Source organism: Diadema antillarum, unplaced genomic scaffold (assembly GCF_040938485.1).
Source record: "Diadema antillarum isolate AM-2024a unplaced genomic scaffold, OU_Dant_1.0 seq00002334_RagTag, whole genome shotgun sequence".
Classification (NCBI taxonomy): Eukaryota; Metazoa; Echinodermata; class Echinoidea; order Diadematoida; family Diadematidae; genus Diadema; species Diadema antillarum.
In genome coordinates this window covers 37,598-58,002 of record NW_027272951.1, presented here as the reverse complement: position 1 = coordinate 58,002, position 20,405 = coordinate 37,598, and the positions used below count along the sequence as shown (strand labels likewise).

Genomic DNA, 20,405 nt, shown 5'->3' with positions numbered 1-20,405 from the left:
TCTTATCTTGTCTTGCCGAAGATGCCCACAATCAATCATGGCACTCGGGATACAGACCAAGCCTGACCTGTCCTGCGCTGACCTTCAAAGCTGCTAATTACACTGTACACTTTTTTTCTTTTTGTCTCTTATTTCAAACGTCTGCTCCAGCAGAAAGTCAACTTATTTCAAAGATCAGACTTCTCCGAAGAAAGAAAGAAGTAACGTTATACAGCAGAAAAAAAACTAACAAAAACAAAACAAAACACAAAAACATACAATCCGACCTCTCCTATCCGGCCTCCCTTTACCGGATCTCTCTGTTATCCGGATGCGAGCTCGACGTGTTTTTTCCCAATCTAATAACTATGGGGAAGGGGATTTCGAACAGAGCAAAATCAACAGGACAGCACAAAGTATATAGCATCAATTAGGTATTATTCCCAACATAATTAACCACACATTCACATATAACATCGTCAGACATTCACTACCCCATCACTGCGAGAGCAAGGACAGAACGGTACATGCGATCGTTCACTGAGAAAACTATCGGAGAAATTTGAACGCAGACCAGCTGAAGAGGTGACTTGTTAACGTAAATGTAGGGCCTACATATCCTACCATTGGGTAGGCACATCTCCCATCCGGCCAAATCCCTTATCCGGAGGAGCATCGGTTTCGACATGTCCGGAAAGGACTAGAGGTCGGACTGAAATTTCTTTTTTTTTTAATCATAAAAATCACTCTATTTGATAAAATGAGTTGCGTGATTAAAATAACAAAATCAGAACATTAAAGGGGAGCTAGCGGAGAAAAAAAAATGAACCGTAAAGTGACTGAAAGAAACAATTCAGATATTATTTAAGAGCGAAAGGACATATTATTATTTCTATTATTACCACCGCCAAAGAAGGAGGTTAAGTGATTGGCGCCATGGTTTGCCTGCAAAATAACTCGAACACTCAGTGTGAACGGATTTGAAAGAAACATGCAGTAACAGTCACGAGACCAAGGAACAGATGATTAAATTTGGAAGTGATCAAGGAATTTTGATGATTTTTTAAATAATCTTTTAATCTCTTGGCATATGACCTATACACTCTTAAAAAAATCCGGGTCAGAACTGAACTGACCCGGAGCTGGGTCCGTTAGGGGCACACGGGCCGTTCAGGGTCAGAAATGACAAGGAATGGGGTCAGATATGACCCCATCCAGAGTCGTTAATTGGGTCTTCATGACCAAATTCCAAGTCATTTTTTACCCGGAACGGTGTGTAATCCCAACGGACCCAGTTCCGGGTCAGTTCTGACCCCGATTTTTTTCCCTTTTTTTTCATAAGGTCAATGAACTTGGACTTTCAACCTACCCCATACTGGAGGCTTTCATTTTATACGTTACTCCACGTACACGCTCGGTCAAAGTGCCCGGCGCAGCTGGAAGCAGCTTTTCCAAATTTGAATTTTTTATGACTTTTGGTGATATATACCTGGCAGACCTCTATACAGAGCGTATCAAAAAAAGGTAATCCAACTTTGGAGGGCTACCATTTCATAATTGTCAGCTATGGAGAGCTCAATTTGTTTGTAAGAAAAGAAGAACTCTTCTTCTTTCCATGGATACCTAATTATGTTGAAAAATGTCATGCATGACTGAGCACATGAACTTTACAGACAACAATGACAAATTGCACTTTTTCCAAGTTTGCATGCTTTTGTGAAGGAACAATGCATGTCTCACTGAATGGATGATATCTCTCAATGAAAGTGGTAACAGTTGCAGGCCAACCTACATAACTGCAAGTATGTGTTTATAGGGTTAGTGTTTAGGGTTTCTTCTAACATTTTATGGTTCATAACCTTTCACATGGCCACCTGTCCATTAACTTGGTCACTTCTATGCCAAGGTAAACCCACAGAGTCCATTTTCCCTGTCCATATTATTCAACACATACACATAGCTAGCAGCGCCAAACCAAGTCTTGAATGTGAAGAGAGAAAAATTAATAATGGTTTAGCCTTTGTGGGAGTGATCAAGTTAGCGACAATGTGGCCATATTGAAGATTACAGACCATAGAAGGTTAGAAGAAGCCCTAAACACAAACCTACAGTCATGCAGGCTGGCCTTCTGATGTTACCACTTTCATTGAGAGATCCCATCCATTCAGTGAGACATGCATTTTTCCTTCACGATAACGCTCAAACTTGGAAAAAGTGTAATTTGTCATTGTTGTCTTTAAAGTTCATGTGCTCAGACATGCATGACGATTGGCAACATAATTAGGTATCATTGGAAAAAAGAAGGGTTCTTCTTTCCCCACAATCAACATTGCACTCTCCAGAGCTGACAATTTTGAAATGTTAGCCCTCCAAAGTTGGACTACCTTTTTTTTTTTTTTTTTTGATACGCACTGTATTGGGAAAGTGCATGCATATATGGGTGGAAACGAGTTGCTGGCTTGGCGGAGGTCTGCACTCTCAGAGTGGTTTTCTAGTCTCCAATAGTTAAGTTTATAATCTTTAGATTCCCACATTTTTTTTTTTTTTTTATGAAACAGGTTATTCTGTGCAATAGCAGCCTCGCATAGGGATTTCTCATCGATGTTTGTGTTTCCATCGTCCCGAGCGAAGACATCATTTTACGAACAGAAGTGCAGTTGCACATTCACAGCGCGCCCGGTTAGGGTGCACATCACGTTGAGACCGACACCAACGAGTCTACTGTCCACGACTTATACAGCCCATGAGTTCGACAAGTCGCAAAAAAGGCTCACGAGACCGACCTGGATAGGCAAAGAAGGCCCGCGAGACCCACAGGATAATCAGTGCCACCTGCTTAGACCAACTAATGATAATTTATATAATGAGGTATGGTTTCCCCTTTCCAGATAAGGAAGGTATGAGAGATGGAAAAAGAGAGTTGCTCAGGTGTGCGAGTGCCCTATCAGTTGCCCCATATTCACCCCCTTGCCTATAGTGTCGGTCTCGTGAGCCTTTTTTTTTTTTTTTTTTTTTTGCGTACAGTGTCGAACTCATGGGATGTATGACTCGTGAGCCGTATCTCGTGGGCTGTATGACTTATTTTTTATGTCGGTCTCATGGACCATTATGACTCGTGGGTGTCGGTCTCGGGATGGAATGACCCCCGCCGCTCCAGGTTCAACTGGGAAAGTGCACTGACAGCATAATGCTGCATACTGCACCGGTAGTATAGCATTCTAAAATTAATTTCACGTAAAATCACTCCAACTGTTCAAAATTACCTACTTAAACGTGGAAAGTTATCCTGAGGAAGAGGAAGAAGTTACTTTTATAGGCCTAGAAGAAAACGATAACGATGATGATGATGATGATGATGATGGAAAAATTGATGAACGTTTCGCACCGGGTGACTAAAATCCAGTTTTATAGCATACAGGGCATAATATTAAATCTTTAGCTCAGACCAATACGGGAAAACCTTTTCCTGTATCTTTCTGTGCTTTTCTTGACTTCTTATCCTTGAAATGATGAATTCCCTATTTGATTTTCAACCCATCTTCTTAATTCATTTCTTTTTCAATCGATCTTTCTTTGTCCTTTCCTCCTTATTTTTCTTTCCGTCATGATATTCTTTACCAGTGTATAGGCTTTACTTTGTGTTTCCATCTCATTTTTTTTTATCTTTGTCTTACTATATCAATAGTGCTATAGTTCTAAATCTTGTAACAAATTCATAGATTCGTGTTTTCCCCCGTTGTTGTACTTTCTCTTTATCAATTTCTCCTGTCTGTTTCTCTCTCTACATAATAGTCTCGTATTTCCCTTCTTTCTCTCTCTGTATATGGGTTCACATAGAAGTATAATGGTATAAGGTATTCGCTATTCGTTTTTGCTATTCGGGCATGGGCACGGGTCTACTTTAATATTCTTTTGACGCTGTCAAGTCTACCTAGTACACCATCATCCGCACCATCAACTCCCTATCCCATGCAGTGAGGATTTCTTCCTCCTACACAAACATCACAGCAATCTTATTAACAATTTCTAAACTGCATCAGAATGTCAGTCTACATGCTTATTTTTGCTAAGGGCAAATCCAGACCAACATTTTCATGATCATTTCATAAACGAGAGATGGTACTTAGTATACGCTGCACGCCGAAAATCGAACAAGCACGATTCCCACTATGCTATTATACGCAGCTAAACGGCACTTTCGAATAGTGTCCTCTTATGTGACCCGGTGTTAGGAAATCCTATCGTTCGATTCAAGCTATTCGCGTGCCCTCGAAAACGCGCACCGTATACCCGAATAGCTAATACAATGTAGTATACTTTATACCTATAATCCTCTCATCTGATTGGTTATAAGTGGATTCATGAAAATAGCTGTGTCCCATTGTTTATCAAAATGACGTCGTGATTTACTATGCCCGCCCTGTAGGTTTGGAGATCGTCGCAACCCCGTACACATAGAACACTCATTATGTACGCACCAATGATACTCGGACCGCCGCGCTGTCGATCAGCGTTGATTACGAGTGCTACGGTATCTATATTTCGGAATCTATATTTTCGGCATATAAAACAAATAATGACAGCTTGATATTCGGGGCACAGTTAAAATTATGTAACGACTTAGGCCCTCGGTGATGTGAAAACCATAACTCTGCCCTCCAGCTTCGCTTCGGGCATAGTTATGGTTTTCACATCACCTTGGGCCCATAATTTTAACTGTGCCCCTCATAGCAGTCATTATTACCTCCGCCAAGGGAGGAGGTTATGTTTTCGTTACCGTTGGTTTGTTTGTTCATTAGTTAGTTAGTTCACAGTGTTAGTGGATAGTTTGTCCGGGTGCAAAATAACTCAAAAAGTAGTCAACGGATTGGGATGAAACTTGCAGGAAAGGTTGAGAATGACACAAGTAACAAACGATTAACTTTTGGTAGTGATCCGAGAAATTTCTGGGAATTTATGAAGGATTTTTGCTACTTGGGAGTTCAGGCTGCGCTATTGAGGTTTGCATGCACGCACCTATAGTTTCTGCTGGAGCGTGGCGCGCCGTGCAGCTGATCGAGGGTTTATGACGTAACAAACAGAGGCGGATCCAGGGAGGACCGCAACCGGCGCACGCCCCCCCCCCCCTTTATTTTTTGTTGAAACAAAAGAAATAAAAAGAAAAAATGGGGGAGGGGTGCGTGCGCCCCCTTTAGCTTTGTAAACGTGCCCCCTCTTTACGGAATTCCTGGATCCGCCCCTGACAAAGGCTTCTATTTTGGGAAATCGGGCGGCTTTCAGCACACAAGTACAAGTGGAAATCACTGATATCTCTATGGAAGAACAAGATCAGTGGTGAAAATAAGCTGCATGTTTGGCGGAGGTCTGCGCTCTCAGAGTGCTTTTCTATACATGTATTTCAATGTGAACGCAGCCTATGACTCTATTCCCTGCCCTGAGTGCACGCTATACATGTACTAATATTGTCTCCTTCGGCATTCCATAGATAAGATTAGCGTGCATGCGCCGGTCAATCATACTGTACCACCCACAGAACTCTGTGTGTAGCTAGAGTTCAGACTAAATTATAATCACAGTTTACGTTTCTTGTTTGGAGCTTCAACAAAGCAATTCAAGAGGAACCAATTCAACAATGGGCGACGCAGGGAAAACAGTCTTCGTCACCGTTGGCAGTACGAGCTTCGATTCACTGGTTGAAGTTGTCACGAGTGGCGACGTTGTCACAGTAGGTTTTGAATTTGACTGAAAGATCGGACTGTATCTGTCCGTCGGGGAATGTTCCGCGGAGACTGCGTCTGGCTTCACGGATCCCCTCCCAGTCATACTCTGATACGGAAGACAGCGTTAATGGCAAAATATAAAAGAGTCCTCGGGACAGACGGATCTTTCTGTCTAGTTTTGAATTAACCCGACCAGACGCTGTTTTTCGTACGCTGTGCTACTACTGGGCTGTGTATAGATCTAGTTAGTTTTGAATTAACACAGCCCTGCTGTCGCTGTACACAAGTACGGCGTCTGTACGGCGCCGTACGGCCCGCCGTACAGACGCGGCGTCTGGTCGGGCCGGGCTAGTTTTGAATACCGGCGGGTAGGCAACAGTTAGGGATCGTATAGATAGAAGTCTAGTTTTGGTTGAGACCGAATTTCAGATTTCTAACATTTTTTGGTGAGATAATGAGAAACCTGTTATGAAATATGAAACAGCATGTAATTCCATGAGGAATTCAACGTTTATTTGATGAAAATTGGTTTTGAAATGGCTGAGATATCCAATGGCAAAACAGAGCGATTCTGGTGTGGGACCCACACCTTTTTACAATCACTTTGTTTTACTTTGTTTTTGGATGTTTCAGTCATTCCAAACCCAATTTTCATCATAATGAACTTTGAATTCCTCGTAGATTAGTGGTATGCCCGGCTGTACTATTTTCCTAAGTGTTTTCTTGGTATGTCGCAAAAAGTTAAAAGCCCAATTCTCATCTCCACCAATACTGTACACCATCCCTTTAATAAACATCACCAAAGTTTCGGCCGACGTGCTGATAGTGATACTACTGTGCCGTTAACGTTAATAAATTAAATTTACTAGGGTCTAGTCTAGTGATAAGTAGAGTAACCAGGCCCCAGGGCTCTGTTAAATAAAGCCGTTTGTAAAGTTACAATGTATGAACAACTTACGGACGACTGGTGATCAGTTCTTATGCTGAATTATTGAAATTCTGATAAGTAAATTTAGAGCATATCACAACTGATCACCACCACGTAACTTTAAGAACAGCTTTATTATGAAACATCCCCCAGGCCGGGAGGTGGTTCAATTGCATTATCATCATTGAAGTCATTGTATTGTAGATTCAGACACCATTTTCATTGTTTTGGATGTAGCTACACTGTGTAGCAATACTCTGTTGCCGGCTAGTGGTCAATAGTCGATAGTTAGATTAGAAATCAGAATAGAAAGGTTGTGAGCGAGAGGTCTGTGTAAGAGTACAATTAACTTTGTCAGGCCTACACAATTTACACACAACTTGACAAGCAAATAATTCACTAACGTGAGACAGAAAGATCCGTCTGTCCGGAGGAGTCTCTTATTTTTTTGACGATATCGCTCTCCAGTCCTAGTAAAAGGAGGGGATCCCCGAAGCCAGACGCAGTCTCCGCGGAACATTTCCCCGACGACCGCCAGATACAGACCGATCTTTCGGTCATATAATTCATGTTTATATTGTTGCACTAGTTTCATGTCATGAAAATTTCCGTCATTACAGACAGTGTTAATATCTCTTCATCTTAGAAAAGCACTTACTAACCTAACGTCCTACGTTTTGCAGAGTATGCCCCCTGTTGGACTTTTTTGCATGGTGTTATACTGTTAAAGGAGACCTTTGGATGATTTCAGACTGTTATGAACAACTAGAAATTGGTTTACACCAGGTGCAGAGTTGCAGAATTTGTAGATTTGGATGAGGAAGAGGAGTGTTTTCAAAATTTACAACAAATCACAGTGAACAAGGACGATAACACGGCAGCCTCACAACAAAAATGCATGAGTAGGGGCTCAAGGAAGCAGAACAAAAGAAGAAGACATGAAGCACATGGCATTGTCATGGAGTTACATTGCTACATTTCTGAAAGAGGCTCCTATGTCATCATCTTTGTTCAGTGTAATTTGCTTTGGGGTTTCAGAGTATTGATTTTTCTTCTGAAGGGCCACAAATAAATTCCACAAATCTATACATGGAGCTGCTGATTTATGTACCACAGAATGTGAAATTTTGAAAATTGTCTGGAATGCCCCTTTTGATAAAGTCATGAATAGCACCCCAACATGCAAGATGTGAAAAACCCTGTGGAATAAATATGGTATGTACAGTTCATCACAGTGTATGCAAACATTATCTTTAATATATCATCATGTTTTATTCTTTCTTCTTCACAGGTCCTGAAGAAACTAGGCTACACAAGGCTGTGTGTTCAGTATGGCAGAGGGCAGTTTGAACCGAAATCATTTGATCAGCCAGATTTCACCTTAGAGGCATTCAGGTACAAAGACTCAATTGCAGCAGATATCAGAGGTGCAGACTTAATCATCAGTCATGCCGGTAAGTTCCTGTAGAATCGATGAAGACGTAAAAATCACTTATCACAGCATATTCCTGATGAAGTCTGGCAGGTATCAAAGTCGAGAAAAGCAATAAAAATTATGATTGTTGGGGGAAAAATTCTTATTTTAAGGAAAAATCTAAAGTGTCCAAGTTCATAGTCTGTTCTGTTTCAAACTAGGTTTTTCTTTTTTTTTTTTGTGTGTGTGTGTGTAAAACAAGTGACTGCAGTATTTTAAATGACTCATTTGTAACTCGTTTACATGCACATTTGATCAACCCATTTTTTTTTTTTTTCCAGGGTCTGCATTTGTCTAATAGCGCACTGTAGTTTTCATACCATTTGTGCAGAATACGTGGCTGCGGAGTGTGGTGGGACAAACCGCAGAAAAACAATCCAAGTCTGTAGAGAGGGGATTTGAGTCTGAGCATGTGACTTAACTTTACTATGTCCCTTGCAAATATTCCAGGGAGTTGATAGCATGGAGTTAATAACATCTATAGACACACTAGTAGTGGGAATGGAATGTATGAAATGCTGGATAGTAAGGTTGAAGATTCCATTGCAATGTCAAGCATCCACAGCGTAACAGCAGCTCAGACTGTACAAGGGATTGTATGCACACAGAGCTGAGTTACCAAACTTTGGAACAAAAGAATCTCACTGCACCTTGTGGATGGGCAACAGTGTGCTCTAAGTAAGTGAATCAGGGATTATGTAATTGCCCTAATCCATCTAGGGCTCACAATGGTCTTCCTGTAGGACCCTCCTTGTAAAGTCCAAAGGGGATTATCCCACCAGAAGGCCAAGTTTTAGGGAGAATTCAACAAATGCTTCACTATACCACCTTGCTTGGGATAGTGCAGCTGTCATTGGTGGCAGTAGCTCCACTTTCTGCCTCTTACATCAAGATTGCATGTGAATGTTCACTGCACAAGAAAGAAGGGTTCCTGCATGTGGAGCACAACACTTCCAGAATATCATCATTGAGTGTTGATTCTTAGTGAAGTACTAGGGTATGAGGCTCATTGTCTGGAACTTGGAAGATGCAGTTCCTTATTTTCTTCTTCTTGTTGTGAAGTACAGTCCACCTTCTGGTGTATTACATACTGTTTACCTGGTGAGTGTAGTGCATATGATACATTCAAGCATGATGAAGAAATATAAGAACTACAGGGCTGCCAACTCTCACTCATTGAGAGTGAGACTCACTCATTTTGGTCCTTTCTCACTCTAAAACTTTATTTCATTTGCATGCATTTCTATTGATCATCTCACTCATTTTGACTCCTAAATTATAGCATTGGCCTATGGGAGTCTCACTCTCAACTAGTTTCCAGTGTTGGCAGCCCTGGAACTACTCTGTGTGCAATGCTAGTGCAAGTAAAAAAGCAGCTGCTCTCCCTTGACTGTTTGATTGAAACCTTCTTGCCCAGGTGCTGGCAGCTGTCTGGAAGCCCTTGAAGCCAACAAGCCCCTCCTGGTGGTTATCAACGAGCTTCTCATGGGGAACCATCAGATTGAGCTTGCCGATCAACTCTACAAAGACCAGCACCTCCTCTACACCACACCAAGGTGAGATATGGTAGTGTGGATGCTTGCACCAGGTCTGGTAAACTGTATGAACCTTCAAATTCACTGCTTAAAGGGGCCCTGAAATCCAAATGCATGTTGATTTGTGTTGATTATATTTGAAGGGGGTATATAGGAATCAGCGGACGGTCGGTCGGGCGGTCGGTCTTCGGTCGGGCGGTCGGTCCGTTGCAAATCTTGCGTCGCGAACTACTTCCTCAGTTTTCAACCGATTCCCATAAAACTTGGCACAGATGTGTGCCTTGGGTTGTAGATGTGCAAGACGTATTTTTTGACAGTACCCAAAAGTACGTTGCCATGGTAACGGCATATTATGGGCAAAAATGGGTACAAATCTTGCGTCGCGAACTCCTCCCACAGTTTTTGATCAATTTTTATGAAATTAGGTACAGATGTTCATCTGAATATGTTAATGTGCAAGACACATATTTCCGCAGTGGCAAAAAGTGCGTTGCCATGGTAATGGCATGTTATTGGTAAAATATAGGGCAAAATGCTTCATGGCAAAACTGCTTCATCAGTGTTCTTCCAATTCTTATGGAATTCATATTGAATGTTTGTCTTAGGATATAGGTCAGCATGACACATTTCTTGACAGTGACAAAAAGTATGTTGCCATGGTAACAGCTCACATATTATGAGCCAAAATGATGGAAAATTTTGTGTTGCAAACTACTTCCTCAGTTTTTGCCCAATTTCCATGAAACTTGGTACAGATGTGTGCCTTTGGTTGTAGATGTGCAAGACGCATTTTTTGACAGTACCCGAAAGTACGTTGCCATGGTAACGGCATATTAATGGCAGAAGATCAAGGAAAGATCTTGCGGATTTAACTACTTCCTCAGTTTTTTGACCAAAGCTTATGAAATGTTGTTTTGACCAAAGCTCATGAAATGTTGTTTGGCGGGGGTATAACCAGTCGCTGTAGCGACATTTCTAGTTTATGATACCCTCAACATCACTTTTGCGGTGAAACGAATATCTAGAAACATTCCATATATTTTTAATGATTTTTTCTTCTATTTTTCTTCAGATTACTTGGGAACGCCCACAAAAAATCCTTCCAAACCAATCAATATTCATATTCTTGAGATGACATCATCTGTCAATCATTGCTTAAGTGATGAAATGTTTAACAAAAGATACTGGAATGCACCTTCCCCTCGACTCAGCATAACTTGCATGTTTCTGTCATATTAATGTGACTAACAAAAGACATAGCGAGGGACTTTAACTTATGACTCTGGCTTCTTGTTTTTTGTTTTTGTTTTGTTTTGTTTTTTATTCCATGCTACAGTGTGTACTACAGTCTCTGATATTGTGCAAACATCCAGTTATGAAACAAAGAATGAAAACGCTTGCTCAATGTTTCAAAAACTTGAAATTACTGCATGATGCATTTCCCAGGGTCAAACTAAAATGTCACTGCAAAACCAGAAATTTTTGCATGTGAACATTTGTCAAATTTTACAAGAAGCCAAGATTTCTGAATGTAAAATGCAGCAAGTTGTAAAAAAAAAAAAAAATCAAAATTTAATTGATTAAAAAAAAAAAGTGTGGCATAATCAGAGCTGCTTTGAAACTATTTTAGACAGAAGCATGTCCATGCATTTATGATTTTATTCGATTGTATAAACTTATTAATAAGGGGTGAGAGAACTTTGGTACTCTACAGCTTACTTTGACATGGTTCATGGTTTTCCTAAGCACAGGTAGTTTCGTCTAATATGTACTCGAGCAGATTCTCCCTACATGAACATCTGACCAAGTTACAAAGTGGTGCCCCTGTACTACATCAAAGCTATGCCCAGAATTCAATGATGTACACAGTCTGAGTGATGGAGACAATGCAAAGGTTGAGTGCATACATGGAATGTGCAGAGACTCCAACTCTCACGTTTTCGACGGGAGATGTCCCACCAAAAAAACATTTTGGCACAATCTCCCGTTCTCTCCCCCTGGCTCAGTGTCTCCTGTTGGAAAGGATTTCTTACTTATTGCTATTGTATGTTGAAAAAATAAGCCTTAGATAGCACCAGAGAGCATCTAGAACCTTAGGCACACATCAACTTGGAGTCTCCCGTTTGCTAGGGGTTTCAGGCGGGAGAATCTCCAGATCAGAAGGTGCTTTGGGTTGGAGTCTCTGAATGTGTTTTAGGCTGCGTTCACATAGAAGTATACTATTCGGGTATTCGGTGCTCGTTTTCGAGGGCACACGAATAGCTTGAATCGAACGATAGGATTTCCTAACACCGGTTCACATTAGAGGGCACTATTCGAAAATGCTGAATAGCTGCGAATAGTATAGTATAGTGGGAATCGCGCTTGTTCGATTTTTGAGCAGCGTATACCATCTTTCGTTTATGAAATCATGAAAATTTTTGTCTGGATTTGCCCTTTAGCAAAAATAGGCATGTAGACTGACATTCTGGTGCAGTTTAGAAATTGTTCTTGCTGGGATGATTGTGTAGGAGGAAGAAGTAGGGAGTTGATGGTGCGGGTGATGGTGTACTGGGTCGACTTGACAGCGCATAGCTAATAGCGAATAGCGAATAGCGAATACCGTATACTTCTATGTGAACGCTGCCTTATGGAGAGATCTATACCTCATTGAAAGAGAGGTGTTACAATGGTCTCCCATTGGGGCCATGGTCACATGCATTGTATAATGATTAGCTTGATTGCACATTGCGTCTGCACTCAAGCCATTGCCCATTTCAGCGTATGCACTTGATATTTGATACCATTGTTGCGTTGCTGCCTGTTGGTTGCTCCTTTGGTTTACACAGCATAGTTGCTAGCTAACAGCTGTCCCTTTTTGCTATTCCATGAAGTTTGTTGTTGTCTTAGTCAGCATCTCCATGGAGACTTCATACATGTAAGCCAATATTGCACAACTTTTTTTCTTCTCACAATAGAGCTTTTCTGTAATTCATTACAATAAGCCAGTTTGCAGTTCCACATTGCACATTAAGTAGATAAAAATGGTAATTCGTAACCAACAGGCATGTTGGTTTTTAAATTCACAGGGATGGGCATCAGTGATGTTATGATCATTCCTGTAATCCTTATAAATGCTGTTTGCCAGCACATCCACCTGACATCAAAAGTGGTATTTACCAAAAAATTAGCAATATAAATAGAAAGAGATTATTAGTGTGTTCAATGCAAAATAATGAAATGGATGCTTTCCCAAGTGTTAATTGATGGATTGTTTTGGTCATCTGGTCTAGATGCAAGTTCATTCTTTGTTTGAACAGGATGGATGAATCCCATAAATTGTTATGTAAAACGTATAATCATGTCACTCTGAAAACGAGTGAAGTGCCCCTATTTGACTGAGGAAAGGGAAAGGCCATTTGTACCATTTTGCCCGTGAGCTAACTCCAAACTGGCTAATATTTATGGATGTTTCTTCCTATGGCCTATTAACGAAGCATTTTGTTCACCTGCTCCCACCCATGAAAGTTCCTTATGCCCAAGTCACATAAAAACACGGATGCTCAAGGATTTACACGGTGATCCGGGGAGATCCGGGAGTTTGGTATGACTGTACACACGGTATCAACACAGCAGCTGCACGGATAAGGCCAGAAGAGCGCGGCGTCTACACAGACAAACACGGCATCTACCCGGATCAACACGGCAGCTACAGGGCAGCCATACGGACCACCCCGGATTGCTCTGCCAACACGGCAATCCCCGAATGACGCTGGATGTTTTTGACCTCCAAAACGCCTCCCGGCGTCAACACGGATCTCTCCCCGGATCAGATCAGGGATCCGGGATGTCTACATGTGTATGTGACTGGGGCATTAGACAGGACAACACTGAGTTGTAGCTAGGTCAGCAGGTCCGAGGCAAGCATTTTGGTTGCTAAGGGCAACGTTTGTGAACAAAACATGTATAAAATTTGAATATATTACAGACTACTTTGTTCACCTGTTTCTTACAATGACACGATGTGTTTGATAAATCATGGTATCACATTCTATGTTTTTTGCTCTCCTCCAGTAAACTGGCAGCAGACCTGGAGTCCATGGACTTGTCACAGCTGAAGCCCTTCCCCCCTGGCGACCCGTCGAAATTTGCCTCCTTCCTCGACAAGGCCTTTGGGTTGTCGTGACGATGCCACACGAAAGAAATGCAAGGGGCAGGTGTGGAGACGTTTGACAAATCATACATTCCAGTAGGCATGTGCTTTGTAAGCAGGTGGAAATTACTTCTTTATTTTTCATGAAAGGTTATTTTTGCGATTGGTTCTTTTGAAAAACATACAAAAAGACCAAAAAATACTGAATTGCAAAACCTTTCATGAGCATTACATTATAATTTAGCAACTCGAAATATGGATTTTTAATGTAGAATTATGTGCAATGTCTTCCAGCTTTTGTGATTATGAAAATCATCTTCATTCAAAATAACTATTACAAATGAAATAGTGTTTGAAATCAGAATGTTTAGTGACTTATACTGTGATTGCATCATTACATGGTGTAGCAAAACTGGAGTATTTGTACTGCAGATACACACAGCTGCAAACCTTGAATACTGCATTATCTCTACTGACCCTGTGCAGCTCTTGTAATCTGCAGTCACACTTTGTGAAACTATGTGTAGTTTGCGTTGTGTCCTGACCACTTTTAGAAGTTTGAGCATGTGGTCATACTCCAACATGACAATACTAAAAATAGTTTCAATGGTAGGAAACTGCCTGTACTTTCAATATGTAGCAGGAAATAATGCACATCAAGACGCAACAGCGTACGAAAGAATGCACAATGTGCATAAACAGCATGAATGGATCTATTATGGCATCACAAACTTCTCAAAGTTTCAGCCATGTGTGTTTACACTACACAAAACTATGCACAATTTCGCAAGAAGTGAGAAACTTCCCAAATGCAAGCTGGAAGTTTTGTTTGTAACTTCTTTAGTAGTTTGCACTCACACTGCCTAAACTATACTGAGCAAAATACTGGGTATTGAAATTATGCGTAGTTTCGCATATATGTGACCGTGCCTATGGAGTATTTTTTTGTTTTTGTTTGATCTGTTAACCATGTTTTTGCCTCCTTTATGTGGTAACCCCTTTTTATGTGACAAAGGCATTCTATCGTTGATCCGTGTTCTGAGATACAACTGCTGTTGACAGGCATTGGTCACCATTTTACTAGGACGGCAGAAATTTAAATTGTATGATACAAGTTTTGTACAACACATGGGATTCCCATAGAGTATTTATGTGCTTTTGGAATTAATATAAAAAGACAATAAGTAGAGATAACAGGTAGAGGCTATGCCTTGACAAGTTATTCTGAAGTAAAGTATAGTTCTCAAAAATGAAATTTTGCAATAGAGACCGGAAAAGTTCATTCAGATCGGTTAATCTCAAAGATGTAATGGATTTCCACAGCACTGGAGGAACCAAAGAGAGGGCTCACTTCTCATAGAACTTTGTGTGCAGCACAGGCCATGCAAGTATATTTTCTTTATTGCAATCTCAGATTTATAACTGGAATGCACTCTACTTGCAATTCCGGTGGATACAAAGAGACTAATTTATAGGAAATTTTGAGTTTTCAAGAAAATTTTGTTTAAGAGTCAAGAGATCCGGTGGAACCTACTGTAGGTTATTTCTTTCTCCTGATATCTTGAACTGTCATATATTTGAAATTACCCATGTACATTTGCGTATGGCACATCCTTAACCATTCTCCTTGAAGAGGAAAAGTGAGGAGCAGAAATCAACCAAACCTTCAGCCCCAAGACAGATGCTCATTCCACCCCCTGTGCAGTCATCTCTATAATCTTTGACACAGGAAAGAATGGACATATAGTAAAAGGCTTCATTCTATCTGATTCTCCTGGAGACACTGTTTTGCTCTCTCTTGCTTTCTTTTTCTCCGGCATTACAAAGGCATTTACTCTTCTTTTTTCCCCCTGGCTTGTCATTTTCACACTCTGTGTTGAAATGCGTCATCCAGGGCTGAGGGGGCAAACATTTTTTGCCTGAGTAATGTGCACTATAGTTAAGGATTGAAAGAGGTACTCACCTACTATCATACTGTAAGACTACAGTGTATCACAACATTTTAGACGCCTATTACATATGATTGCTGTTTGTTCATAATGCATTTGGGCAAATTTATACATCTCTAACACAACGCCGATTACCCTTCCCTGTCAGGGAGATGGAATGCTCAATTATCTTACTGTGTCCTAAATCTGTGTCAGACTGACTGAAAGCATGAGAATACCTCCCTACCATCTGTTTAACTTGATGTACTTCACTCTCAGAAGCGGGGGAATCAGAAAACACAACAGCGATTACCCTTCCCTAAGGAGAGGTTAAAAGAGGTGGATTGAATACTCACATGCAACGCGAGAGTCCACGTGGAAAAACACTAAATGGAATAATTTGCGAGATGCGCTGCAGTCTTGAACTTCATTGCACTTCGGTTGGGTCGGTTCGCGATTCTGGCTCCTCCAGGGCATTACTTACTCATTGTTCCTCTCCCGAAATGATCTTGCTTGCCGGCGCCACTTCTCTGTGTAATGGAGCCACCCTATGTATAGAGAGACACGGTCCAAGATGGCCGAGTTGAACGACTCTGCCAGTGTGATGCATTGCACTTTCTGCCTTTCTCCCTCCTGGGTTACCTCCTCAATCTCCTGACAGCATATACAGTCCCCCTCATTGAAAGATGGGAGCACAACACACGGCCCTCCACATCTGCATGTGAAGAATAAAATAAATGGATAAAATAATGAGTAGGTAGGAGTAGTACAGGTACACAGAATTCTTCCACCTAGTTTTTATTACATTTGCTAAGGACACTAAAAAGAATATTTACACAAAGAATGTGCCTGTTTTGAGCGTTATTTTGTGATTTATACCAAATAGTCTGATTTCATGCATCATTATGAATAAATTAGCATAATTTAGCATAAATGAAATTAAAAAAAAAAATTAACTTCAATGTATTTTGGATTACATCATAGGCAATGTGTGTGGCAATTTTCATCGCTATCGCACGGTCGGCGGCCGAGATCTGATCTGGAGGGGGGGCCTGGGAGCCCCCCCAGCTCTATCAACTACCTAAATGGCCCGGCCTAGTTAGGGTTAAATCTCCATTGGTCAGTTTATCATGATGGACATGTCATGTCACGCACCCTTTGTCCAAAAAGTCCAAAAAGCATTCATTGGAGTACATCAAATCAAGTGGTAGCTTTCTTTTCTACCTTCCTGAGTCTCCATTTTCCTAACAATCTCTTCGTCTTGCATCCTGAACAAATTGGTGTTTTGCGTGCACGTACAATGTCAACAAACTGTTCCTCTATGCTAGGAAACGATGACAGCAAAAGTTCTGACAGCACCAATCCAACACTTACAAATACCTCAGTCAGTGAGAACACTAGAAACACAATTTTCACAAACATCAGATTTACTAAGCCATACAAAGCAAGACAACCTGTCTCATTCTCAACAACTGGTTGAATTACCTGGCTATGATAGTACGCCAACCTACTAGGGGGATGCGGACATCTTTTCGACCGTCTGGGTTGACGATCCTCCTCTTCAAGAGAGGTGGTCTCTTGCACACCTTGCCCTGGGGAGTCTGGTACCTGGGTAACTTCGGGAATCCCAGGGGTATCGGGAATAACAGAAATCTCATGTGTTTCTTCTTCTTGAGGGGTCTCAAAATCTACGGTGTCTACACCCGAGGATGCACCCTCTTCTGTCCCTACTGCTGGAATATTCCAGGCCGTTACCTCATTTTCCTCTAAGTCATCAACGACGGGATCATAGGTTTGGTTTTCATTGTTCTCATTTACCGGGGGAATCCTTCTCTTGGGGGAGGGGCACTGATTATTGGGGCGAATCTCTCTTGATAGAAAGTTACACGGGAATAAGAGATTACGATGCAAAACATTAGTTTTCCCTGTGCCTACTTCTGGGCGGACCTTATATACAGGTATATCGGCATTCGGCTGCTCATTAACTACACAAGGAACCTTACCCCATTTGTTGCCAAGTTTCTGTTTACCTGTGACCCCTACATTTCTAATCAGCACTTGGTCACCTTTCTCAATTTTGTTTTCACGTGCACGCCTATCATATGTGACCTTATTCCGAACTCCGGCTTTATCGCTGCGCTCTGCTGCGAGTTTGTAAGCATATGATAGTCTATCTCGCAGACCCGCGACATATCCTGGCTCATTATCATGTGATGTGTCGTCATCTCCAGCATTGAGCCCTAAGTACATATCAATGGGGAGGCGGGGATGCCTAGGTACTGTACATAAGGTAGAAAGGGGAAAACCTGGTAGTGTCGTGTTTTGTGCAATTGTACGCATGTATGAGAGGGGCATGAGATTTCCAATTGCTTTTCTTTTCTTCTGAAAGTGTCCCGAGCATACTCAGCAGGGTCCTATTCATCCTCTCACAACTTCCATTACCCTGGGGATGGTATGGGGAGGTCCTAGATTTTTGTGTACCCACTAGTTTGCACAGCTGTCACAGCTGTCAAATCACATCAGACTAAAAATCTATCCCTTGTTCTGAGTGCGGACGTTCCGAAAAACCATAACGAACCAAAAAGTTATCAAACAAAGCTTTGGCAGTGGTGCTCGCAGTTTGATTGCGCTTAGGGACAGCTACAACATATCGGGTAAAATGGTCAGTAATGACAAGAATATTACTATACCCTCCCTTTGACTCCCCAAACACAACGTCAAATAGTCCATGCATACTAATTCCAGGGGTCTGATGGACTTGATATTAACTCGGGGGGCAGTGTTATGTGTGTTCAGAGTACCCTTCGTGCGTATGCAGCGTCCACAAATGCTGACGTGATTTTTGACGTCCCGACTCAGAAAAGGCCAATAAAATCGATCCCGGACCAACTCAGTTGTCCGCTCTATTCCGAGATGGCCTGTTTCATCATGTAAGGACTCTAGGACTAATTGGCGATACTTCCTAGGAAGGACTAGTTGCCACACTTGGTTGTCATTCACAACCCTTCTTCGGTAAAGGATACCATCCCTCATGGCCAACTTATCCCTCATGGCCAAATTATCCCATTCCCGCAACAACATTTGAACTTCAGTTTCCTCCCTTTTCCTTTTACCTACAGGGGCAGGAACTTTTCTGTCACAGCCCATTTCAGAGCTAAAAATTCCAATTTGTGGGCGGGTCAGTTTTGTTCACTTCTGCTTACAGATCGGCTTGCATACGCTATTACTCGCTCCCTACCTTCCTCGTCAAGTTGATATAATGAAGCCCCAAGACCGGTCGTACTCGCATCCGTATGGAGTATGAAGGGCTTCGAAAAGTCGGCGTATTGGAGGACAGGGGGGCTCATTAGCTTTTCTTTTCATCTTCCGGAAAGCATCATTTTGTTTCTTAGCCCAGACCCATGGGGGAGGGGCAGCAGGTGATGGGGTCTTGTGTTTACCTTTTCCCTTTCTCTTCCTAGGTCCACCGAGCAGCGCATTTAAAGGGCTGGCTATCTTGGCCAGTTGGAATGAACTTCCTGTAATAACTAGCCAATCCAAGGAAAGCCCTTAATTCTTTGACATTTTGTGGGGTGGGCCAGTTTCTGATTGTCTCTGTCTTTCCGGGTCAGTCGCAATGCCCTCCACAGACAAAACATGACCTAAGTATTTGATACTTGTCTGCAAAAGTTTGCACTTTGTCGCCTTTAGTTTGATGCCATGATGTCTAATCACTGAATAACCATTTCCAGATTTGCGATATGCTTTTCGACAGTCCGACCAAATACAGTAATATCGTCTAGGTAGACCACATAGCATGAATGATTCAACTTGCCAAGGCTTCGCTCCATCGCGCGCTGGAAGGTGCTCGGGGCATTACATAATCCGAATGGCATTCTATTGCATTCCCAGAGACCTAGGGGAGGGATAGTACGAACGCGGTTTTGTGCTTGTCTGCCTCATTAATCTCTAACTGCCAGTACTCCGACTTCAGATCTAGCGAACTAAACCACCTGGCGCCCTGCATCATCTGCAAGGTCTCGTCTATTCTGGGCAAGGCGTACGAGTCACGAACGGTTTTCTGGTTCAACTTTCGAAAATCAATGCAAAATCGTAAAGACCCGTCTTTCTTTCGTACCAAAACAACTGGGCTTGCATAGGGCGAAAATGACTCTCTAATAACGCCTGCCTGGTGCATCGATTCAAGGTGTTTGCGCAATTCAGCATAGAGTGACGGGGGTACCCTCCGGTGGGTCTGTCAGGGGGATGGAATGCTCAATTATCTTACTGTGTCCTAAATCTGTATCAGACTGACTGAAAGCATGAGAATACCTCCCTACCATCTGTTTAACTTGATGTACTTCACTATCAAAAGCGGCGGAATCAGAAAACACAACGCTGATTACCCTTCCCTAGAAAAGGAGAGGAGGAAATTTCGTCCCGGGATGGGCAATGGGTCCGCTAATACATCACCGCTCTCCGGGGTTAGAAAGTTTACATAGACCACCAAATTAAAGAAAGGATTGTTACATGAATAGCAAAATAAAGAACTTGGAGACTTGCTTTATAAGGTATATGTCACTTTATTTAATATATATACAAAATATTAAAACATCCAACATTCACATTCAAATTCTCATATTCAACACTCGTACAAATTACTTGTGTCAATTGACTAGTTATACATGTGTAGAAATTACAATTGTCTTCTCTGGTAATATATATAGGGG

General features: G+C 41.7%; 1 protein-coding gene across 1 annotated transcript; it reads left to right on the top strand.

Moving 5' to 3' along the window:
* The first annotated feature begins 5,514 nt into the window (after positions 1 to 5,514).
* On the top strand, positions 5,515 to 13,885 carry LOC139714601 (UDP-N-acetylglucosamine transferase subunit ALG13-like). Its single transcript, XM_071626280.1, has 4 exons — positions 5,515 to 5,704; positions 7,919 to 8,081; positions 9,519 to 9,657; positions 13,690 to 13,885. The coding sequence occupies exons 1-4, from the start codon at positions 5,612 to 5,614 to the stop codon at positions 13,799 to 13,801; spliced, it is 507 nt and encodes a 168-aa protein (XP_071482381.1). The 5' UTR covers positions 5,515 to 5,611; the 3' UTR covers positions 13,802 to 13,885.
* Positions 13,886 to 20,405: the final 6,520 nt, after the last annotated feature.